Genomic DNA, 25,878 nt, shown 5'->3' on the forward strand with positions numbered 1-25,878 from the left:
GCTTTTTATCAAGAATGCTTGAAAGTCTTCTATTTCATTAAATATCCATTCCCCCCCCACAAGGGTATATTTCTTGACTTTGAATTTTATGTTAAAGTTAGATTCTGCCCACCATTGCATTGCTGAGAAGAGCTAAATCAATCATAGTTGATCATTGAACAATGTTGCTATTACTGTGTACTCATTCTCCTAGTTCTGTTCACTTCATTTTGCGCCAGTTCAAAGCATACTGATTTTAGATAATGCCCCAAGTCATCCAACTATAGTCTGTTCATTACATGAGAATGTGAGCATGCAAATTCATTAAGATGTAGGTAGAGCTCTCTGTTTATACCACTCTGTGTATGAAGATTTAAAGAAAGAGAGGATATTTTATTCTGGTGTCCTAAAATGTTTTAAACAAAAATAACATTTTCATCATGTAATCAATGTAAGCTTATCTTTAGAAGTGGTATTCAGGAATTTTTTTTTTAATGTTTAAGATTTTGCTTTCTGTAACTACTTCATCACTTTGTAATGAACTTGAATCAGAAATACATTTTTCTTTTCTTTTCCTGTTATATTACATTCATAAAACTTAATTTTTAAAGTTTTTTTATTTAGTTTATTTAGTTCTTGTAACCTAGAAATTTTCATTATATTTCCATTGGACTGGAACTAATTACCATATCTTTCATGTTGTTATAACTTTGAATAGTGTGAATTCGAATAATGTGACCACTTCATTGGATTCATTAGTACATTAATCAGTACCTAGCTGTCCATTCATATGCCAGAATTTGTTCATCTATTCCATTACCTATTTTTCATGAAGCCATGTGGGCTTTTTGTAATAACTGCTCCCTTTTCTAACTATTCTCAAAGCATTCCCTTATCAATATTATCTGAAGTTTTTCCAGGAATAAAAGTCAAGTATATTGGCCTATGGTTTACAGGCTTTACTTTCTTCTTTTATAAATTGGGATTTTTGCCTTTCTTAAATCTTGTGACATTAGATTTATTTTGCTTGGCCCCAGCTTACAGAAGTAGGACCAACAATTAGAAATTATGGAGAGGCAAATTTGTGACTGATTTAAGAAAAACCTTCCTAAAAATTAGAGCTATCCAAAAGTGAGATGGACCACCTTCAGAGGTAATGGGTTCTCCCTCACTGAAAGTTTTCAAAAAGCTAGAGGACCATTTATGGAGCTTGTTGTCAAGGACATGCTATATTAAGTTCAGTTTGGACTAGATGATCCCTGAGGTTTCTTCTAACTTTTAGATTCTGTGATTCAGAAAAAAGAAATGCAAATTGAAACTACTGCTGAGATAATACTTTATGCCCATTAAATGAGAAAACATGGTTTAAAATTTTCAAATTCAGTTCTCACATAGCTAGGGGAGAATGTGTGCTATTATACCACTCATAAAACTATTAAGACATGGTCACCTTAGAAAACATTTTGAATTATTAGATGAGAATTAGAAAGCTGTTCATGTTCTTTGGTCCATTATTCCTACTCCTGGGATGTGCCCTAAGGTTATTCTTAGGGGGAAAAACCTGACCTTTTTGTAGAAAAGTATTCCTAGTGGCACTGTTGAAAATACAAAAAATTGGAAACAATTTATGTTTTCATTAATTGGAGGAATGGCTGAATGTGGTATGTTGCTGAAATGGAAATTATTATGCTATTAGAAACTACAAATGTGAAAAATTCCAAAGCATATAAAAACTTATGTGAAATATACAGAACCAAGAGAATAATATACTCACCAGTGATAACTCTGGCCCTGATATCTCCCAGTTCAGAAGAGAAGAGTTTAGAGGCAACTCTTACAGCATTCCTGCCTCTGCTACCAAACAAGTTCTCCATTTCCTCTTTGTTCTTAAACACTTTTATTTGAGCCTATATTATAATTCAATATCTCTGTCTCTGTTTCCCTCTGCAACTGTGTGTGTTTTAGCCCTTCATTTTAACTCTATAGAAAACTTTGTTTCAAGCATATTTTTTTATAAAAAGCATGTTGTAGATTCTTTTTTTCCAATGCATTCTGTCATCCTCTTCTGTTTTATGGGTGAGTTTATTCCTTTTATGTTCATGATTATGACTAATTGTTTATTTCCTTCCATCTTGTCTTGTAACATTTTCTTCCTTTTGCTTCTACCTACCACTTGACAAATAAGAAGAAAGCGGTAAAAGAGAAGGAGTTTATTTAGTTCTTGTAACCTAGAAATTTAATGACCTGTTTTTACCTGTTGCAACTCTTCTCTGCCCCTTGTCCTCTTTCCTCTCCCCGTCCCCCACCCCAGCGTCCTAGTTTTTTTACTCTTATTTTAATCTCTCTTTAGCAGATAAGCTCATCCCATTCATTGGGATGACATTGGAGCTTGTTTGGCTTATGAGTATTCCTCTACATATTCTGCCCCTCCTTTTAAATCCTTCTTTCCCCTTTCCTTGTCCCTGCCCTTTAGAAGTAGCTAGTGATGCAGTGTATTCAGCACTGAGTTGGAAGTCAGGAATATCCAAGTTCAGATCTGACCTCAGACACTTACTAACTGTATGATCCTGGGCGGGTCACTTAACTTCTGTTAACCTCAATTTCATTAGCGTAGACTGGCACGTATATGATAGTAGGGGCTATGAAAATACATATTCTCCCCCTCCTCCCATTTCTGCTATACTGTAATGTTTATGTGTGTGGATGTGGGTATTTGTAATGAAGTTCAATCTTCTTTTATCTAGTTCAGATGAAAGTGAGGGAGAGCTTACCTTTCCTGCCTCTCCCCCATTTCCTCCATGTTTAAACAATTTGGACACTTCTATTATGTGATATAATAATCTCCCTTTTCTCCTACTTCCTACTCTAGTATAGTCTTGTGTCCCCCCATTTCTGTCTTCTCCTGAATCAAAACAGAATTACCTATTCTGTGAATAAAAAGTAGTGTCTTCTGTAGTAACTACCCTGATTTTATTCTCTTCTATATTCCAGATATCCCTGACTCGTAATATCTGATTTTCTTTTTAAGCAAAGAATGGCAAGGCCAGAGGGGGCCAAGGAGATCATCAAGTCCAACTTCTTCATATTACTTATGAGGAAATGGAGATCCATTGAAGTGAAGTAATTCACATAAGCTCTGAAGGGGAATATGAATACATGTCAGGTTTTAAAAGTAGAAGAAAGTTTCATAGGAAAAAGGGAAGAATTGTTGAACATTTGGAGCTTAGGAACACATTTGAGATTCATCATAAGGACAAGAGACCTGGACACTTTAAGAAAGAAGCAGTTGCTTGTTTTCACATTCATAATAACGTAGATACACAGATGCTGTCAGATCCAATAAGAATCAGAGCCAGGCAGTAATTGCTGGTGATTCTTTGCTGAAGGACATTAAGGCAGCTGCTTGTTGGTGTGATAACAGCAAAGAGCCTTCTATCTTTCCAAGGGTTGTATCCATGATGTGGCAACTCTTACTTGGCACAGTGCCTGGCACATAATAGGAACTTGATAATTTTCAGCAACTGGCTGACTGGCAGAAAACCTTCTAAGACTTGTCAGATGGGTAACTACTATTATTCTTCTGATGAATCACGTGGGACCAAATTGTACTGCCAAAATGAATTGAGAAAGCATCGTTAAGATTACATAGTCTTGGGCAGGAACTTGATATTCAGGGCACAATTATGTTAGTAATAATTAACATTTAAATAGTATTTTAAAGTTTGAAAATCATTTTACACACACTGGAAGGACAGATTTTAGAAATGACCCACTGCTTAAGAAGATCACGCATAAAAACAAAATTGGTGTTTCTGAACCACCCACCCCACTTTTGGCTCCAACTTTCAAATTGATAAATTCCTAACAGGAAATTTTCTACCACTAGTCTGACCAACTTGCAAACTATCTTACTTTTGCACACACACACACACACACACACACGTATGTGTGTGTGTATGTACATATATATATGTACACACATATACATATATGAAATATTCCCTTCTCTACCACCTCTTCCTCCTCCACCTTGGAAGGAAACAATACCAAATAGAGCATATAGAAACCTTTGACATAATGTTTTGCTCTCTGAGAATAGGTTGAGGGAATATAATTTAAACTTATTAATCAGTAATACCTTACCTACAATTTTGATTTATTGAGTATCTCAGTGTTCCCTGATTCATAGTCACATATCATCACTGGGAGAATATCTACCCGTCTAAGCCGTCTTTAGTTTCCTTTGCTGAATCATCATCATCTATCCTTTACACTGTGAATATGGAAGTCTCTCAATACTTCTGTCCTGTCCCCCCCATATATTGTGTCCTTTAGCAAGGTCATCCACTCCCATGGATATCATCTCTATGCAGATGACTCTTGGAGCTATGTATCAGTTCCTAATTGGTACTCTTAACTCCAGTCCACATCATAGACTGCCTACCCAGATGTATGAATATGTCCAAAATGGATAAACTCCACTTCAAAAAGCCTTCCCTATTTCTTTTGAAGGCATCTTCCTCCTCTTAGTTGCCCAGGTTAACAATTTATGAGTCATCTTTGACTTCTTTGCACCCCATAAAAAATTAGTTGCTGAGTTTTGTTCAGTTTACTTCCATATAAAATAAGATCAGATTAAAATATATAATCTTACAAAATTGGAGCTGGAAAAGGGGCCTCCAAGGCCACTGAGTCTAACTTCCTTATTTTATAAATGAAAAAACTAAGGTTTCTAGAGGTTAAGTCACATATCGAGTAAGTGGCAGTTAAATTTAAGTCCTTCATCTCCAAATCCAGCCCTCTTTCCATTGCACCATCATTGCCTACAAAAGGGGCCCTAAAGAAACTAAGTCCTGGTTCAGGATCCCTCAGCTTGTTAATGGCAAGGTTGGGCATAGATCCCAACGTCTCCTAGCCTGTGCTCCAAGATGCTTTCCACTGTGGTACACTGGTCAGACCCTAACTAAGCAAAAGTTATGCCTGAAGAAGGGACAGATTCAGGAAGTGTTGAGAAGGTATAAGTAGTAGTACGTCCAGCAACAAATGAGATATGGCCAGTGAAGAACAAAGAGAAGTAAATAGTTACCTTTCTCAGCATCTTGTGTAAGAGGTCAGTGGCACAGCCTTGAGGGTTCTTATTTTTTATTCATTCTGCAGTTCCCCCTTTATCAGCTATTCTAGTTACCTTCTATGCTTGGGCTTGCAGTAATGAGAGAAAATTGGGTTATTAAACAGTAACCTGTTCTTTTTCCAGCTTTTTCAGTTGCATGCCCAATTCATTGACCTCCTCTTTCTCTATTTATTCATGTAAGCATTTAGACATACAAAGCTTTCCCTAAGAATTGCTTTTGCTGCATCCCATAGGTTTTGGTATGTTGTCTCATTATTGTCATTCTCTTGAGTGAAGTTATTAATTGTTTCTGTGATTTGTTCTTTTACCCACTCATTCTTTAGGATTAGATTATTTAGTTTTCGATTAATTTTTAGTTTATCTTTCCGTGGTCCTTTATTACAAATGGAGGGGAGGGAGGAGGAGAGGAAGGAGAGAAAATTTGGAACTCAAAAACTTGTGGAATTGAGTGTTGTAAACTAAAAATAAAAAATAAATTTAAAAAGAAACAGTAACCTGAATGTATGTCATCACTTAGGATTAGAATGTATTTTGTTGGCTAAAGTTATAGGTCTTTCAGGTTTTTCCATCTTCTTATACATTCTCTTTTTTAAAAAATAGAATTCATATACTAGAATTTGTCCCAACATTTTCTCTTTTTCTCTTTTAAAGTTTACATGACGTTTTAGTATTTTTAGTGTAGCGAAAGATCTATATAAAGACTATAGATCACTTAGCTAGTTCTCCTTTACCATTCAGTTTTTCATCTTAATAATTGGTGAAGCAGCTAAATTTTGTTTTCTTATGAAACTGACACATTTTGATCCAGCTGTTTAAAAAAGTATAGCTGATAGCCAAGGGGAAACCATTCTTTCTCCTCAAAGAAGTAATAGTGGTTGTAGCTATTTATACTGTGTCATCCCATGAAATCTGGAAGTGCTTAGTTTTGCATTCTCTCTAGAATTGAGCTAGATAAACAGATGCCATGCTTTTAGAATAAATCTAAAGTGCTAGAAAAATTATACTTAGACCAAAACCTTACACTGTATTCCATAAAACATTCTAAATGGAAACATGACCTTAATTTTCCAAATCATTATATAAAAACAAATGAGAAGAGAAGCAGATTATATACCTGTCATAGCTATGGGTAGGTGATGTATTCTTAACCAAACAAGAAATATGAGGTAATTACAAAACATAAAATGGATAACTAACTGCATGGACCTACAAAGCTTCTGTACAGAAAAAAATTAATGTACCTAGGATAAGAAGTGAAATGGAAGAATGGGGAAAAAATCTTTGTAATGAACTTCTCTGATAAGGGTTTTATATCCAAGATATCTAAACAATAAATAAATAAATATGTGTAGATTAATAGACATTCCCCAATAAATAACTGGTCAAAGAATATGAACAAACAGTTTTCAAAAGAAGAAAATTACAAAGTATTCACAATCTCATGAAGTAATACTCCAAATCACTAATAAAGGAGAGAGGCAAATCAAAATAACCCTAAGGTTTCACCTCACATTCTACAAATTTGCAAAGATGATTAAAAAAGGTCATTATTTAATGTTGGAAGGGTTGTAGAATGATAGGCCCAGCAATACATTGCTGATGGAGCTGTGACCATTTTGGAAAGCAATTTAGAATTATGCATATAAAATGACTAAAATGTCCATACCCTTTGACCCAGACTTTCCATAATGTCATGACCCTGTACCCTAATGAAACCACTGATAGGAAGAAAGACTCTGCATACACCAAAATATTTATAGCAGGACAAAGTGCTGTCATAACACAAATTTCAAAGAATTGGAAACAGAGTAGATGCCCATCAATTGGAGAATGGCTAAATAAATTTTGGTACATGAATGTAATGGAATATTACTGTGTGAAATGATGAATGTGATGATTCCATAGAAACATGGAAAAATCTACATGAACTGGTGCATAGTAAAGTAAGCAGAACCAAGAAAACAATATGCACAATGACTACAATGATGTAAATGAAAAGAGCTACATACCAAAAAATTATGTTATGGGGTGGCTCTCTGAGAGGAGTAGGGGAAGGATATTTAGGATAACTATGATGATGTGAAAAACAGATAACATCAACTAAAACTTATTTTGAAAAGATATAAGGCTCCAAGGATTTAATTATTTAATGATGAAATTTTTAACATTATGGTTTCCAAATTAATGATAATTATAGCCTATGAATGATGAAGCCAAAAACAAAGGTAGAATGATAAAGTTTTGCTGATTGCCCCTGGCTATTGATGCTGCTACCTCCTTACAGTTAGATCTGTTGCAACCCTTATTATCTAGGTAGCAAAGGAAAAGAGGCAAGTAAGGTTGCTTCAGTCCTTCTGAGGACTGAGTCAGCATCTGGTTTGTATGAATGTATAGTTGCATAAATATGAGAAACAGCTATTTGTTACTAAAAAGTTATGAAAATTATTGTCCTTTGATTTGTTTTTCCAGTAGTGCCTAGCCATTCTCCCCCATTTCATTTACTGTGTTTTATGGCCAGGTGCAAGCACACACTTAACGAAGTCTCAGACTTTGGTTATATTAAAATATTTGGTTATAGTGAATTTTATTTAATTTTATTGTAGCTTCTTAATGTTTAGCAGTCCTCACAAATCTATAGATAACATACAGGTTGACTGAAGCTAATGGATGACAGAATGAAGATCTAAAAATTTTTGACAGGTTCAATGAGTGATATTAAACTCAATAGAGAGGATTCTCTCCTTTCCCAACCATATCTCCTGGGGAAAGATGCAGGCTCCCAAAAGAGACTCAGCGCACTGTGCCCTCCAGTCCTGCCACCTTGGGCTACTGCTCCATGAAGTAGATGCTCCCTGTGGTTTCCACCATGATGATGAATGCTACACAGAAACCAGCTGGAAGAGTGTTATGGCAGGCGGCCTGAAACTTTGCAAATGATGCTTCATTTGATATTGACATGTGATCTTTATCAACCCAAACAGGGCTCTCCTGACATACCAGTTCTCACAAGGGAAGAGAGCCTCAAGTACTATAAAACAATGTAGGCTGTCTGTGGGATGGGATTGACAGCAGACTATTTGTATAAGCATAAGATCACACATGGTTTCTGCCACTTGTATGATGGTCAGGAAGCTTGTGGTGTGGGGCTTGAGGCTGGTATAAATCAGATCATCTGATGACAGCCTATTGACTTCTGGTTTTACCTATGCTTATGAACTTCCCATTGGAGAAATTCTGGCAGTTTTCAGGACAAAGAGGAGATTATGCTAAAAGAAAAGGAGGATTGATGCATGTGTATGTTAAGAACTTCTAATGGTGGCAGCGGCATTGTTGGAGCTTGGGTAGCTCTGAGACCTAGTATTGGCCTGGCCTATGAGTACACTGGAACAGATGAGGTCTGTTTGACTTTGTACAGAGAAGGTGCTGCTAATAAAGGTCAGATATTTGAACCTTACAATATGGCAGCTTTGTGAAAATTACCTTGTATTTTTATTTGTGGGAATAATCAATATGGAGTGGGAACATATGTAAACAGCAGCAGCCAACACTGACAAGAGATAAGGGTTTCAAGAACAAGAGTAGATGGTATAGATGTTCTGTGTGCCCCTACATCAGCAAAATTTGCAGCTGCCTGCTGCATATCAGGAAAGGGTCCCAGGTTGATGGAACTACAGACCACACCATTATTATGGATACAGCATGAGTGACCCTGGGTTCAGTTATACTACAGATCATGCTTTTCAAGGATAATATGGTGAACAAAACCTTACCAGTACTGAGGAACTAAAGAAACTTAATGTAAAAGGAAAGAGATTGAGGATGCCTTCCAGTTTGCTACAACTGATACAGAGCCACCTTTGGAAGAATTAGGCTATTACAGAGAAGCACCGTTTGAGATTTGTGATGCATATCACTGGATCAAGTGCAAATCTGTCAGCTAAAAGCAGGGTATATATGTGGAAAGTTAATTATAAGGCCATTAATGGGACATTATCTTGTCAGCTTTAAGAAACTAATTGTTTGTTTAAGTATTCTTAGCTTTCTTAAGGAAGGGATGAAAGCTACAAAAATAAAAACATTTTAAACTGTCATTAAAGGATACTAACTATATACATTAAATTGAAGGGATACTACTCATTACATACCTGCCATATCTGTTAATCATTTTTTTGGGTTTTTTTTAATAGTTCTGGCTCTCCAGGAACTTGAATTATTTTTTTTTTGGAGGGGGGAGGTAGGGCAACTGGGTTAAGTGACTTGCCCAAGGTCACACAGCTAGTAAGTGTGTCAAGTGTCTGAGGCTGGATTTGAACTCAGGTCCTCCTCACTTCAGGGCTGGTCCTCTACTCACTGTGCCACCTAGCTGCCCCTGTGTTTTCTTTTAATTATATTGTATGCCTTTTGAGAGCAGGTACTATTTTACTTTTCTATTTGTATCCCTAGCACCTAGCACAATTCCTCACACATATTATAGGTACTGAATAAATATTTGTTGAATTGAAATGAAATATTTCTGGAAAGAGCTGAATCAATATAGTAAATATGATAATACACCCCGGATTAATATAAACAATTAATGTAATATAAATAAAAATATGAAGAACTGGTTAAAATCATAATGAAATGTATGTGGATAAACACAAAAGTTAGTGAGGGTAGATTTGTATTCTCATACTTTAAACCAATATATAGCATCATATAACTAGAGTTGGAATATTAACCAGTTATCAGAAAACTCTCTAATGCTAGAAGAAAAATAGTAAACCAGGTAACTGTAGCAATGCAGCATTTTTTAGTTAAAAAACTGTTTATACATAAACAATAAACTGTACCAGAAATAAATTTTTAAAAAGAAAAAATTCTTTTTTAAAAATAAATAAATAAAAAGTCACTTTATAAAGCAAAAAAAAAAAACAACTATTTATGATTCAGAGTCCTATACAGAAGTAGAAGACAGGCTTTTGAGACTGGTGGTAGTGGGATGCACATACATACACACATGAAATGAAGGGAAGGGCTGCTGGATTGACAGAGTCAGGACTCTTGGCTAGACATCTAACAGTGTTGGAGAAGTGATTATAAATAAGAGATGTCACAAAGGTGCAATCGACAGGACTTGGCAACTTATTGCAAATGGAGAGGGTTGTATGAGAGAAAGTGAGAAATAAAGGATGACACAGGTTGTGAGATGGGGTGACAAGAGGATGGTAGGACATGCCACGATAATAGGGAAGCTGAGAAGAAGGGAGAGTTTAGGAGTAAAGAAAGTAGGTTCAGCTTTGGATAAGTTGAATTTAAGATGTCTATGGGACAAAGATGTTCAATAGGCAGTTGGAGATGTAAGTCTGGAGATCAGGAAAGGGGTTGGAGCTGAACAAGTCATTCTGATTATCATCTGCTTAAAGACGATAATTAAAACATGGGACCTGATGAGCACACTAAGGGAATAGAGGACCAAGAGAAGAGGGCCTAGGACAGAGGGTTAGGAGCATTGTATTAGCAAGGCAATAAACAAGCATCCATGGTTAGTGGGTGTGGCCTGAATGAAGACCATTAAAGAAAAATGAGGAGTAGTCAGGTAGAAGAATCAGGAGGGAGCACTGTTATAGAAATCTAGAGAGAAGAGGGTGATAATGTCAGAGGCTACAGAGAGATTAAGGAAGATTGAGGATAGAGGTAATTAAGAGATTGTTAATAACTTTGGAGACAGCAGTTTCATTTGAATGATAGAAGCCAAACTTCAGAGAGGAAATAACTGAAAAATTACTAATTTATTAATTAAAAATCTTTGGATGCAGGTAGCTGCAAGGGAAAGGGACAGGTACTAGACCTGTGATTTCATTGGTGCTGGAACTTCTTCTACCAATGTAGGTCAGTTTAAATGATTAGTGTTTTAGTGCCCTCCAAGTGACTTGCCAACCATCACACAGCCAGTATGTGTCAGAGGCAGGACTTGAACCATCTTCTTGGCTCCAAGACCAACTCTATCCACTAAGCCATATTGTGTCTGCAGGATATAGTAGCTGCAAAGGTATTTAATTGATTGTGTTTATGTTTTGTTATTGAGTCTATAATAATTTTTTAAAAGAACCCGATAGTTTGGGATCATTGTCCTAAGGTGAGGCAATAAATAGGAGCCCTTTAAGTTTTTTCATTGTTTACACACTGGCCTTTCAGCTGAAAGAGTCCTAACTTAGTATAAGAAGACCTGGGTTCTAGTCCAGACTATGATTTATTTGCCACAGTCATGTGCATAAATGCTTAATTTCTCTGACCCTCATTGCTTATTTCATTATTGCTTTAACTTCTCTGAACTTGTTTTCTAAATTGTAAAGAGCCTTATGTACTTCTTATAAGATTGCTGTAAGGAGAGTGCTTTGTGAATGAATTATAAAAGTTCTGTATAAATGTGAACTACTAATATTAGTAGTTATCCGTCATTGTTGTCATTGTCGTGATGTCCTGGAAAACATCACTAAAACATTTTTCCTCTTCTTTTCAGGACATCCGTGCTAAGTGAAGGACCCTGTACCCACTACTAAGTGATTACCATGGGCCTACTTGCATTTCTGAAGACTCAGTTTGTTGTACATCTGCTCATTGGGTTTGTCTTTGTTGTAAGCGGGCTTATCATTAACTTCATCCAGCTGCTCACCCTTGTCCTCTGGCCTATCAACAAGCAGTTTTACCGAAGAGTAAATTGTCGCCTTTCCTACTCACTATGGAGCCGTGAGTATTTTTTTGAATTGTGAAAGAGCTAGACATTTTAGATGTAACATAACTGTTGAATTGTTTACAACTGCAGATATATCATTTACCAGCCTTCGGCATGCTGAGATCACTTGAACACAATTTATAATGTGGAATATATTTTTATAAAGCAGAAGCTGTTAAACTTTAGCCAGTAGAAATATCCTATGGCTTTATAGGGTTTAGTTAGTGAGTATTGTAAGTTGAAAAAATGCATTCTTCATCTTAAGAGGTCACTTTATTCCTTTAAAGTTTGGTTCATAACATTCTCTTTGTCATTCTCTACACCATAGACTTGCAAGCAGAACACTTTCCTCTTTCATCAATGACATGCATATCTGTAATGTCTTTCTCTTCACTGCATTCCCTTCCATAATCTCCTCAGTTGTCACACTAGTGACCCTGGCCCCTCAACTTCTTAATCTCTAATTCCACACCTCCATTCTCATTCTGCCCCAACATCTTGTAGGGATGATCACACTCTAGATCTCCACCATCACTCAAAACTCTTCCTCTTCCAAGATCCTGAACTTCAAAATCCCCTTGACCACAATGTCCTACCTCTCATGCAGCTCCCTTCATCTTGCACATGCTGTTCAACACCATTGTGATTATCTGGTTCCCTTGTTTTCCCTGCCCACCACCCCTATGCTAGCATCACCCTCTCTTCCTCCTTAACATTTTGAAACTATAATTAGCTACTTCACTGAGCTCTCCTGCCTCCATTCTCCCATGTACTTCCACTCTTTCTAATACCTGCTAATACCCAAGCCTGTCTTATACACCATCTACCTTCTCTGCTACCATATCTGAGTTCTGCTGGAGAAAGTCAGCAAAGTGTGCTAAGTCCACTAACAATTTGTACTATCAACTTCAATGATATACATCAATCTTTTTATTTTATTTTATTTGGAGGGGGGAAAGGCAAGGTAATTAGGGTTAAGTGACTTGCCCAAGGTCACACAGCTTGAAAGTGTCAGGTGTCGGAGGCTGAATTTGAGCTCAGGTCCTCCTGACTCCAGGTGCTCTATTCACTGCACCACCTAGCTTCCCCATCATCAATTCTTTTATTAATCTATGTATGACTACCTATCACAATCCTTATCATCTGTGTTGAAGTCACAGAATTAAGGAATTGGAAAGAACTTCATCAGCCATCTAATTGATGAAAAAAGCTGAAAAAAGAGTCCCCACTACATCCTGCCTGACAAGTGGACCTATCCTACGCTTTGCCCGAAGAGCTCCAGGGAGGAGGAAACTTTACAGCATTTTAAGGCAACCCATTCCAGCTTTGGATGGCAAATATTTTCTTCACATCAAGCCTAAATTTGCTTCTTTGTAACTTTCACCTATTGCTCCTAGTTTTTGTTCTCTGGAGCCCAAAAGAACAAATCTAATCCTTCTTACACATAAAAGCCTTTCTATTACTTATCATCATCTATCATGTCCCCTTCTCCAGCACCTCTAGAGTGTCCTCTTCTTCAGGTTGGACAACACCAGTTCCTTAAACCATATCTTATGTGGCGTAGGCTCAAGCAATATGGTGTAAGGCAAAAGTTCTTCATCTTTTTTTTGTGTCGTGGACCTCTTTGGCAGTCTGGTGAAGCCTCTGGAACCCTTCTTAGAATAATGGTTTTAAATATATAAAATAAAATACATGGGATTACAAAGGAAACCAATTATTGAAATACAGTTATCAAATATATTTTTTATAAAATATTAACAGAAAGATTACGGCAACTTATCACAAGAATAATACACTATGACCAGGTAGAATTTATTCCAGGAATGCAAGGCTGGTTCAATATCAGGAAAACCATCACCATAATTGATCATATCAACAATAAAACTAGCAGAAACCATATGATTATCTCAATAGACGCAGAAAAAGCTTTTGATAAAATACAACACCTATTCCTGTTAAAAACATTAGAATGCATAGGAATAAATGGAGTCTTCCTTAAAATGGTAAGTAGTATCTACTTGAAACCATTAGCAAGTATCATATGTAATGGGGATAAGCTAGATGCATTTCCAACAAGATCAGGGGTGAAACAAGGATGTCCATTATCACTTCTGTTATTCAATTTGGTACTAGAAATGTTAGCTTTAGCAGTAAGAAAAGAAAAAGAAATTGAAGGAATTAGAATAGGCAAAGAAGAAGCTAAGTTATCACTCTTTTCAGATAATATGATGATACACTTAGAGAATCCTAGAGAATCAAGTAAAAAACTACTTGAAATAATAAATAACTTTAGCAAAGTTGCAGGATATAAAACAAACCCACATAAATCCACAGCATTCCTATATAATACTTACAAAGCCCAACAGCAAGAGATAGAAAGAGAAATTCCACTTAAAGTTACTGTAGACACTATAAAATATTTGGGAGCCTACCTGCCAAGACAAACCCAAGAACTATATGAACACAATTACAAAACACTTCTCACACAAATAAAGTCAGATCTAAATAATTGGAGAAACATCAATTGCTTGTGGTTAGGCTGAGCTAATGTAATAAAAATGACAATTTTATCTAAATTAATTTACTTGTTTAGTGGTGTATCAATCAAACTACCAAAAAATTATTTTATAGAGCTAGATAAAATAATAACAAAATTCATCTGGAAGAACAAGAGATCCAGAGTATCAAGGGAATTAATGAAAAAAAATGCTAGGGAAGGAGGCCTAGCAATACCAGATATTAAACTGTATTATAAAGCAGCAATCATCAAAACTACTTGGTACTAAGAAATAGAGTGGTGGATCAGTGGAATAGGTTAGGTACACAAGATGCAGTAGACAATGAATACAGTAATCTACTCTTTGATAAACCCAAAGAGTCCAGCTTCTGGGATAAGAACTCACTATTTCACAAAAACTGCTGGAAAAACTGGAAAATGGTATGGCAGAAATTGGGCATAGACCAGTATCCTACTCCGTATACCAAAATGAAGTCAAAATGAGTTCATGATTTAGATATAAAGGCTAATACTATAAGCAGTTGGGGAGAGAAGGGAATAGTTTACCTGTCAGACTTATGGAGAAGGGAAGAATTTATGACTAAATAAGAGATAAAGAGCATTATGAAATGCAAAATGGATAATTTTGATTACATTAAACTGAAAGGTTTTTGTACAAACAAAGCCAATGCAACAAAGATTAGGAAGGAGGCAGAAAATTGGGAAAGAATTTTTATAACCAGTGTCTCTGACAAAGGCCTCATCTCTAAAATATACAGGGAACTGAGTCAAATTTATAAGAATACAAGTGATTTCCCAACTGATAAATGGTCAAAGGATATGAACAGGCAGTTTTCAGAGGAAGAAATTAAAGATATCTATAGACATATGAAAAAATGCTCTAAATCACTATTGGTTAGAGAAATGAAAATCAAAACAACTCTCAGGTACCACATCTCTCTTGTCAGATTGGCTAACGTATCAAAACAGGAAAACAATAAATGCCAGAGAAGATGTGGGAAAATTAGAACACTATTGCATTGTTGGTAGAGTTGTGAACTGATCCAACCATTCTGGAGAGCAATTTGGGACTATGCCCAAAGGGCTATAAAAATGTGCGTACCCTTTGACCCAGCAATACCACTTCTAGGGCTGTATCCCAAAGAGATGATACAAGGGGGAAAATGACCTGTATGTACAAAAATATTTATAGCAGCTCTTTTTGTGGTGGCAAAGAATTGGAAATCAAGGGGATGTCCATCAGTTGGGGAATGGCAAAATAAATTGTGGTGTATGAATGTAATGGAATACTGTTGTGCTATAAGAAATGAGGAGCAGATGGACTTCATAAGAACCTGGAGAGTCTTACAGGATCTTATGATGAGTGAAGGGAGCAGAACTCGGAGAACATTGCGCACAACCACAGACACATTGCATCTGTGTTGACTAACTTTTTTTTTATTTTCAAAGGGTATGGGCATTTTATTTTATTTTATTAAGACTTTTATTTTTAGTTTACAACACTCAGTTCCACGTGTTTTTGAGTTCCTGATTTTCTTCCCCTCCTCCCTTCCCACCTCCCCCCCCAGATGGCATGGAATATAATATATGTTCTACATATACCTTCACATTAAACTTATTTACACAGTAGTCAGGTTGTAAAGAAGAATTATGACCAATGGAATGAATCATGAGAAAGAAGAAACAAAACCAAAAAAAGAGAGAGCAAATAGTTTGCTTCAATCTGCATTCAGACTCTGGAATTCTTTCTCTGGATGTGGGTGACCTTTTCCATCATGAGTCTTTTGGAGTTGTCTTAGAACCTTGTATTGTTGAGAAGAGCCAAGTCTGTCAAAGTTAGTCAAGCAAAACAAAATTGTATTATAGTGTTCATATCTGGAAACTTATTAGTTGTGTGACCCTGGGCAAGTCACCTAACCCATTTTACCTCAGTTTTCCCATCTATAAAATGAGCTGGAGAAGGAAATGGCAAAACACTCCAATATCTTTGCCAAGAAAAACCCGAGTGGGTTCATGAAGAGTCAGACACAATTGAAATGACTAAAGAACTGGAAATGTATCTCTCATTCTATATCTTCACCTTTTCCTATAATGTTGGAGGCATGCATCATCATTAGTCTTCTGGAGCCATTGCACTTTTCAAGATTATTTATCTTAATAATGTTGGTCTATGTGTAGTTTCTGCCAGACTAATTTCCAGTTTTCCTAGTAGTTTTTGTTAAATAGTGAGTTCTTGCCCTAATAGCTTATTGAAGTTTCATAGTGGTCAAACTACTAAAGAATGTTTTTATAGGGCTAGAAAAAATAATAATGAAATTCATGAAAAAACAAAAGGTAAAGAATATCAAGGGAATTGATAAAAAAAAAAATGAAAGAAGGCTGCCTCATAGTACTAGATCTTAAACTATACTGCAAAACAATAATCACCAAAACAATCTGCAACTGGATAAGAGTGGTTGATTGATAGAATAGATTAAGTACACAATATACAGAAGCAATTGACCATAGTAATTTAGTATTTGATAGCTTATTATCTTTTGTTGTTTTTGCTATTGGTACGGTCAACTGTGCTGATAGTTTTCCTAGTACTGAACTAGTCCTGAATTCCTAGTATAAATCCAGTCTAGTCAAAATGTATGATCTTTGTGGTATACTGCTGTAGTCTTGTTCCTACATTTGTATGGGAAGTTTTTAATGCTCTACTACATGATCAGTTTTTGTGATATTGCCATGTACAACTAAGTAAAAGGTATATTTCTCTCTATTCCCAATCTGTTTTTTGCAGAAGTCCATATCTAACTTTTATAAAAACCTATTTATATCTTTACCTTCTTTCTTATTTATTTTATGATTAGATTTATCTAGTTCTGAAAGGTATAAACTGAAGTCTCCCATTAGTATAGTTTTACTGTTTTATTTCCTTCTGTAACTCATTGAACTTTTTCTTTAAGAATTTAGATGCGATGCCCTTTGGTGCATATATATTTAATACTGCAATTACTTCATTATCTCTGTGTTTTGTGCAGCATACTATAGAGCTTAAGAAATTTTTATTGCACAGCAATGTATCCCTTGTTCGAATGTACAGAATCTTTTATTTAGTAGGTGACAAAACCCTAACAATATGACTTCTGGATTGGCCTTTCAGAAATCACTTAGTTTGTGGATCCTATCAACCTTATGTGGGTAACTGTGGATTTTCTTGAATAAAATGATAGTTCTGGTTGCAACATTATCCTTTTCCCAACTCCCCAACCACAGAATACAGGTGTAAGATTTTCAAAAGAAGAAAAATCTCCTTATAGCACTGTTCTAGCCATTTATGATAGTGTGCCTTTTGGTTTCACTGTGACTATATAGTGTGACTTGATAACTTAGATTTTAATTATGACTCAGTCCAGATATACAGTGATAGGGCTGTTTCTCTTCTCTTTATTTTGGTGAAAAACCTTTTGAATGAGAGGGAGAATTGGGTTAATTTGTTCCTAATATGGTTTATATAATGCAATTTTTTTGATGTTTGCCTGAGTAGCCTGTGTAGCTATATACAAGGCAAGAGTAACATTAATAAATTATAGTAGGATAGGGAGCTCCACAAAACACTGTTAATGGTATTATTTTACTTTGGTGTATTTGACTTTAGCCTCCACTGGAGCAAATTACAACTCCACCAAACTTTCTTAATTATACATAAAAGTTGTCCACTTTTCCCATTAATACCATATAAAGAATCTACTGAACACATTGTAAATATTTTTCTTTTTTTCATATATCAGGAGTATCAGTGTGTCCCTTATACCATACTTATATTGATTATTATTTTATTACATGATTAGGCTGCCTCTCTTCCTGGTCACAAATGTCCTAAATAATTTCTTTCACACAGCTTCTTATGTATAAGTAATCATTATTATATAGACTGTATATACCCATCCTAGGGCATCTAGGTGACTCAGTGGATAGAGTATTGGGCCTGGAGTCAGGAGGACTCATTTTCCTGAATTCAAATCTGGTCTCAGACACTTACTGACTGTGTGACCCTGGGCAAGTCACTTAACCCTATTTGCCTGACTTTTCTCTGTAAAATGAGCTGGAGAAGGAAATGGCAAACCACTCTAGTATCTTTGCCAAAAAAAGCCCAAGTGGGGTCATGAAGAGTCAGTCACAACTAAAAATGACTGAACAACAAACTGTACATGAGGATCTTAATGGACTTCTTAGTGACTTAGTTTTTAAAATGTAGTATCATCTATGTTCGATTGTATTTATTGGGGTGATGAATAAAGAGGGAGTTACTGGAGTTTCATATGAGAATGAATCACCACCTCTTTTCTAGTTAGGAAAGTCTGGACAAGGGTGATAAGTTTTACAACTGAATGATGAAAGAATGAAAGCTTGTGAAATTAAGAAATAGGGTATGGGAGAAGAAGTAGGTGGAAGTAGGTTGATAAAATGAAAGGAATCATTGATTAGGCCGGGATTTTTTGTTCTTCCAACTTTTTTTCATTGAGTACTTTTGCTAAGTGAGCGGTAGGAAAAAAATATTACAGGCTTTAGGCCATTGTCTCCTGGCCAATTATGGCATGAGGTATCTCAAAATTAGCAAAGAAATTTCAATACCCTTTAATTTAAAACAATATATGTTATTCAGCACTTAGATGACAGAAGGAAAGAGGATATTGTGAAATCAGATTAATAAGAGGTTGTAACAATTAATAAATCATTCCATCTTTATTAAACGCCTACTATGTGCCAGGCACTGGGGTAAATAAGCACTGGGGATACAGAAAGAGATAAAAGACAGTCCTTGCCCTCAAAGATCTCACAGTCTAATGGGGGAGATAACAAACAAATACAAAATATATACAATCTATATACAGGATCAAGAGGAAATAATTAACAGAGGGATGACATTAAGAGGGGTTGGAAAAGGCTTCCTAAAAAGGATGGAATTTTGGTTGGGCCTTGAAGGAAGCTGGGGGAGGCGACAGATGGAGATGAGGAGGGAGAGAACTCCCGGTGTGGGGGACAGCCAAAGAAAATGCCCAGAGCTGAGAGATGGAGTGTGTTGTTTGGGGAACAGCACTGGATCAGAGAGTATTGGCATTAAAAGCCCTTCTAACCCATCTCACTTCAACCTTCTCAGTTTCTAACACTTTACTCCTTGACACCTACTTTTTGAGAGAATAGTTTTGATGGAAAAATAAGGTTGAAAGCTAGTTTGTTAGAGGTTAAGAAGAGAGTGAGAGGAGAAAAAATGAGGTCCTTATTGTAGACAGCTTTTTTTGAGGAGTTTAGCCATAAAGAGTAGAAGAGATACACAGCAGTAGTTATTGGGGATGGAAGGATCGAGTGAAGATTTTTTCAGGATGAGGAAGACGTAGGCATGTTTATAGGAAAGTCGAGAATGAATCAGTAGACAGAGAGAGAGAGATTGAAAATAAGTGATAGAGGGGGGATGCCAGAGGAAGTAGTCTGTTAGAGGAGACAGGAAGGAATGGGATCACTTGTGCAAATAGAAGGGTTTGCCTTGATAAGGTGTAAGGCCACTTCCTGTGAGACTGGGGTGAAGGAGAAGATGGTGGCAGAAGGCACCAGAGTGATAGGAGATGAGGAAGAGGAGGGAGCTTCCTTCTTTGTAGAAGGGCTGAGAAGAAGAAAAAAGAAACAGCTTTCCAGGGTTCACAGTGGTGCTTTTACTACAACCTTAACTCTTGCTCTGTTCACTTCCAGGGTCCTTCAGGTCTGTACAGCTTGTTCCCCTGAGGGGCATAATCCCACATGTTCTTATATTTATCTTTTAATCAAAAAACTTCAAAGAGAACCTCTAAAAAAATTCTTAATTCTGGCTATTTGTAGGGGTTTTTTTTTTCCATGTTTGTGTATTCAAAGTTCCATTGAGAGCTAAAATGTCTTCTATCACTGTAGTTATTAGCTCATCTTTAATCTGTTTGCTGCCCATACTTCTGTTTTGTGTAAGTATCTGTTTCTCCTTCCTCTGTTGTTCCTACAGCCCCAAATGGTCTTAATTGTCTTTCTTCATTTTTCCAATTAATTCTGTGATTTTTCTTCATGTCTTCATATTTCTGGAGTCTTGCAAAGCCAGATTGCTTCTGTAACTGTAACTCTCCTGCTTTATTTAGCTACTTCTGGAGCTGACATTCTCTGTTGGCTTATGGATTGACTAGGTAGTAAACACACATGGCCATGTGGGCGAGCATGTAGTCCTCCATCTTGAAAACTAGCTGCTATGAGTTCAACAGAACAGTTAACACACAGAGGGACAAAAGAATAAACCTCATTTCCTGAGGTGGAGATTCCTCAAAAGTTATCAAACAAAAGACTTCTAATTGAATTACACTCAAGAATACTAGTACCTCATTCCTATTTTTGAAAGGCCTTTAGGTCAGTACAATGTATATACTTAATGTACTCTAGTCACCAGCATGAGATCATACACAGGTATACCTGGCCCACATGCTATGCATGCCTATGTTCTCTGAGTTGGAGATAATGAATAACATGATTTTCCTTCAAATGTGTCATATGTAAAAATCAAATGAGGATGTTCTAAACCTGCCAAACAGTGACATGCTGCCATACATACAGAAACATCTTATGCCCACTCCTTTATTGAGCATAGCTGACTCAGGCCAGTACCCTGTTAGTTTAGGTTTGGTGTTGGAACAAAATGAGAATCTTGTAAGTCATCTAAAAGTTAACAAAAGGAGGTTAATTTGGCTATAGCATAGAAAGGAACGAGAATACTGTAGTACTTAGCTTGGGTAGGCACAGTCTCCCTGGCCTCCTTATGGAAAGCATCTGAGCAGCAGGGCAGGGTCTGGCCTGAGATCTTGAGACATTTGCCAAGTCTCCACCTGCCTTTTTACGTCTACATTATGGCCAAAAGCCACTAAGTAGCTGCGTTAAGGGAGGCAAGTTTAAGCCTTAACTCCCTGGGAACAGTCAAGACTGGGGGACAGCTTTGTTAGAAAAAATTAGGCTTACCCACGAGGGGTAAGGGGACACCTTGGTATATAGTGGTCTTATCACAGGCCCATTTTGTATAATTTTTACATTGGATTGCACTGTGTGTGAATACTGGGACAGACTGGCTGCTGAAGTATTTAGCTACATTTGCCTTGGTTGCTTCCTAGTTCCCAGCCGAGCTGTCACTATCTGTCTGCCCTTGGGCTGTAATCAATAGTGACGCTATTGTCTCTCTGCTGGCCAACTCCTAAACTTCTCTTATAGCCAGAGATAGAATAGAGTTCATTCTCTAGTAAGGCTTGTACTCCTCCAACCTCTGCTGGCAAAAAGTTCCTGGGAACTCGTAACTTATTCTTATTTTTTTTTAAATTTATTTATTTAATATATTTAGTTTTCAGCATTGATTTTCACAAGAGTTTGAATTACAAATTTTCTTCCCATTTTTACCCTCCCCCCCACTCCAAGATGACGTATATTCTGGTTGCCCTGTTCCCCATTCAGCCCTCCCTTCTGTCACCCCACTCCCCTCCCATCCCCTTTTCCCTTCCTTTCTTGTAGAGCAAGATAAATTTCTACGCCCCATTGCCTGTGTATCTTATTTTCTAGTTGCATGCAAAAACTTTGAGTTCCAAATTCTCTCCCCTCTTCCCTTCCCACCCACCCTCCCTAAGAAGTCAAGCAATTCAACATAGGCCACATGTGTATCATTATGTATAACCCTTCCACAATACTCATGTTGTGAAAGACTAACTATATTTTGCTCCTTCCCAACCCATCCCCCTTTATTGAATTTTCTCCCTTGACCCTGTCCCCTTTCCAAAGTTTTTTTTTTGATTACCTCCACCCCCATCTGCCCTCCCCTCCATCCTCCCCCCCCCCCTTTTTTATCTTCTTCCCTCTTCTTTCCTGTGGGGTAAGATACCCAGTTGAGTATGTATGGTATTCCCTCCTCAGGCCAAATTTGATGAGAGCAAGATTCACTCATTCCCCCCTCACCTGCCCTCTCCCCTCCTCCCACAGAACTGCTTCCTCTTGCCACCTTTATGCGAGATAATCCACCCCATTCTGTCTCTCCCTATCCCCCTCTCTCAATATATTCCTCTCTCATCCCTTAATTTGATTTTATTTCTTTTAGATATCTTCCCTTCATCTTCAACTCACCCTGTGTCCTTCCTCTCTCTCTCTCTCTCTCTCTCTCTCTCTCTCTCTCTCTCTCTCTCTCTCTCTATCTATATATATATATATACACACACACACACACACACACACACACACACATATACATGCATGCACATTCATTTATATATATATATACACATAAACATATATGTGCATATTCCTTTCAGCTACTATGATATTGAGGTCTCATGAATCATACACATCATCTTTCTATGTAGGAATGTAAACAAAACAGTTCAACTTTAGTAAGTCCCTTATGATTTCTCTTTCTTGTTTACCTTTTCATGCTTCTCTTGATTCTTGTGTTTGAAAGTCAAATTTTCTATTCAGCTCTGGTCTTTTCATTGAGAAAGCTTGAAAGTCCTCTATTTTATTGAAGGCCATATTTTGCCTTGGAGCATGATACTCAGTTTTGCTGGGTAGGTGATTCTTGGTTTTAATCCTAGCTTCATTGACCTCCGGAATATCATATTCCAAGCCCTTCGATCTCTTAATGTAGAAGCTGCTAGATCTTGTGTTATTCTGATTGTGTTTCCACAATACTCAAATTGTTTCTTTCTGGCTGCTTGCAGTATTTTCTCCTTGATCTGGGAGCTCTGGAATTTGGCGACAATATTCCTAGGAGATTTCTTTTTGGGATCTATTTGAGGAGGCGATCGGTGGATTCTTTCATTTTCTATTTTGCCCTGTGGCTCCAGAATATCAGGGCAGTTCTCCTTGATAATTTCTTGAAAGATGATATCTAGGCTCTTTTTTTGATCATGGCTTTCAGGTAGTCCAATAATTTTTAAATTATCTCTCCTGGATCTATTTTCCAGGTCAGTGGTTTCTCCAATAAGATATTTCACATTGTCTTCCATTTTTTTCATTCCTTTGGTTCTATTTTATAATATCTTGATTCCTCATAAAGTCACTAGCTTCCACTTGCTCCAATCTAATTTTTAAGGTAGTATTTTCTTCAGTGGTCCATTGGACCTCCTTTTCCATTTGGCTAATTCTGCCTTTCAAGGCATTCTTCTCCTCATTGGCTTTTTGGAGCTCTTTTGCCATTTGAGTTAGTCTATTTTTTAAGGTGTTGTTTTCTTCAGTTTATTTTTCAGTATTTTTTTGGGTCTCCTTTAGCAAGTCATTGACTTGTTTTTCATGGTTTTCTCGCATCCTTCTCATTTCTCTTCCCAATTTTTCCTCTACTTCTCTAACTTGCTTTTCCAAATCCTTTTTGAGCTCTTCCATGGCCTGGGACCAGTTCATGTTTTTCTTGGAGGCTTTTGATGTAGGCTCTTGCACTTTGTTGACTTCTTTAGGCTGTATGTTTTGGTCTTCTTTGTCACCAAAGAAAGAATGCAAAGTCTGAGACTGAATCTCGGTGTGTTTTTGCTGCCTGGCCATATTCCCAACCAACTAATTTGACCCTTGAGTTTTTCAGCGGGGTATGACTGTTTGTAGACTAAAGAGTTCTATGTTCCATGTTTGGGGGGGATGCGCCAGCTCTGCCACACCAGCACTCCTCCTTCCCCAAGAACCCCCCAACCCGGACTGGGCTTGGATCTTCAGCAGGCTGTGCACTCCTGCTCTGATCCACCACTTAATTCCTCCCAGCAGGTGGGCCTGGGGCCTGGGGCCGGAAGCAACAGCAGCTGTAGCTGCCCCACCTCCGCTGCCCTGGGGGCAGTGGCTAAACTGTGAACTCCTTCCACTCCCGCAGCTTTTCGCACTAACCTTCTCTGCTGTCTTTGGTGTTTGTGGGTTGAGAAGTCTGGTAACTGCTTCAGCTCACTGATTCAGGGCGCTAGGGCCCACTCCGCCCGGCTCCTGGTCTGGTTGGTCCGAGCCGCTCACGCTGGGCTCTGCTCGGCTCCACTCCCAGCTCCCAGCTCCCAGCTCTGTGTGGGATAGACCTCACCCAGAGACCATCCAGGCTGCCCTGGGCTGGAGCCCTGCTTCCCTCTGCTGTATTGTGGGTTCTGCAGTTCTAGAATTGGTTCAGAGCCATTTTTTATAGGTTTTTGGAGGGACTCGGTGGGGAGCTCATGCTAGTCCCTGCTTTCCAGCCGCCATCTTGGCTCTGCCCGGTAACTTATTCTTTCTATGACTAAACACTCCTTCAGCTTGGACATAAAATCATTGTGATTGTAATTTGCCCTGAGAAAAGCATAATTTGTGATGATAATGTTAGTCTAGGCCAGTGAAGTATCCAACTGTGCATATATCAGAGATGGAAAATGCTTTGCATTGCAGATCATCACTTTCTCTCTTTTGTGGCCTTTTGTTCTTAATACTTAGGTGCATTTTCACCTGTTTTAGTAATCCTTTTGTTGCAGGATTCATGCCTTCTTATCCTGTAGTGTTCTTGTTCGTGTCTTTACATGTCTTCATAGAGAATATATACTCAAAAAATCTTCCTTTGTTCTTTTAATTTCTCAGGGTTATCAGTATGCCATCAGGCTGCCAGTCTGTTGTTATGGCCAGCCCATCTCTTTTTCTGATTGTACATACCTTTGATTGCCTTTTGTTTAATGTAGCTCAATGGTTATCTCTCACCACCCCCAACTATGACCATTGTTCTGGGGAGCACCGAGCAACCAGGAGACTTTAATCAATCTATCAGTCAACATTTATTAAGTGTCTGCTGTGTACCAGGTGCTGTGCTAAGTGCTAGAGATATACAAAAAGAGATAAAGGATAGTCTTCTGCCCTCAAGGAACTTACTATCTAAGGGGAGAGACAGCAAGCAGACAAATATATGGAAAAGAAGCTATAGTAGAGAGAAATCACTGGAGTTAAGGGGGATTAGGAAAGGTTTCCTATGGTATAGCTTTATTCACCACTCTTGGACAAACACAAGGTGAGAGAGTCAAATTCCTAATGCTGTTTTACCTGGTGATTGGAGTATCACCTTTTAATATGATCCCTAAAATTAAGCTTCCTTAAAAACTGGCAGGAAGGAAGTATGCACTACGAACTGTTTATCTTTTGTTTTTGTTCAACCTGTTTCACAATGAAGAGCCTCCTTGCCTTTGAGGTTCATGACCATTATTTTTTGCAGTACTAAAAAAATCTCTATTTGCCTAATCAATATTTATCTAATTTTAACACTCCTCCACTTTTTATTCTATTGATTTGTTAATATAAATTCTTACCTTTTTTCTGTGTGGATCCCAGGTCGTCTCTTTGATGACACAGGACTACAGTGATTCCTTTTTCCATTATTACAAAGCTCCATATTATTCACCATGCCTTATAGACCTAGAACAAAAGATGAAGTAGAAACACCTGCATAAAATCTCCAACCACTGTGTCTGTTCTGTATAGACCTATAGCCCAGGATCCTCATTTCATGTCATTCCATGTGAATTTTTTTTTAAA

At 37.4% G+C, this 25,878-nt stretch overlaps 1 protein-coding gene and 1 pseudogene across 4 annotated transcripts in view; both read left to right on the forward strand.

The window, feature by feature from the left end:
• AGPAT3 (1-acylglycerol-3-phosphate O-acyltransferase 3) overlaps positions 1-25,878 on the forward strand; it is a 189,195-nt gene that overhangs the window by 132,855 nt on the left and 30,462 nt on the right. For all 4 annotated transcript variants that reach the window (XM_036745906.1, XM_036745907.1, XM_036745905.1 and 1 more), the window contains one exon: positions 11,613-11,839. In XM_036745906.1, coding sequence (XP_036601801.1) covers positions 11,662-11,839 — 178 coding nt within the window. In that variant the 5' untranslated portion in view covers positions 11,613-11,661. The remainder of the gene's footprint in view (positions 1-11,612; positions 11,840-25,878) is intronic.
• On the forward strand, positions 7,947-9,051 carry LOC118838562 (annotated as a pseudogene).

This window comes from Trichosurus vulpecula, chromosome 2 (genome assembly GCF_011100635.1).
Source record: "Trichosurus vulpecula isolate mTriVul1 chromosome 2, mTriVul1.pri, whole genome shotgun sequence".
Taxonomy (NCBI): domain Eukaryota; kingdom Metazoa; phylum Chordata; class Mammalia; order Diprotodontia; family Phalangeridae; genus Trichosurus; species Trichosurus vulpecula.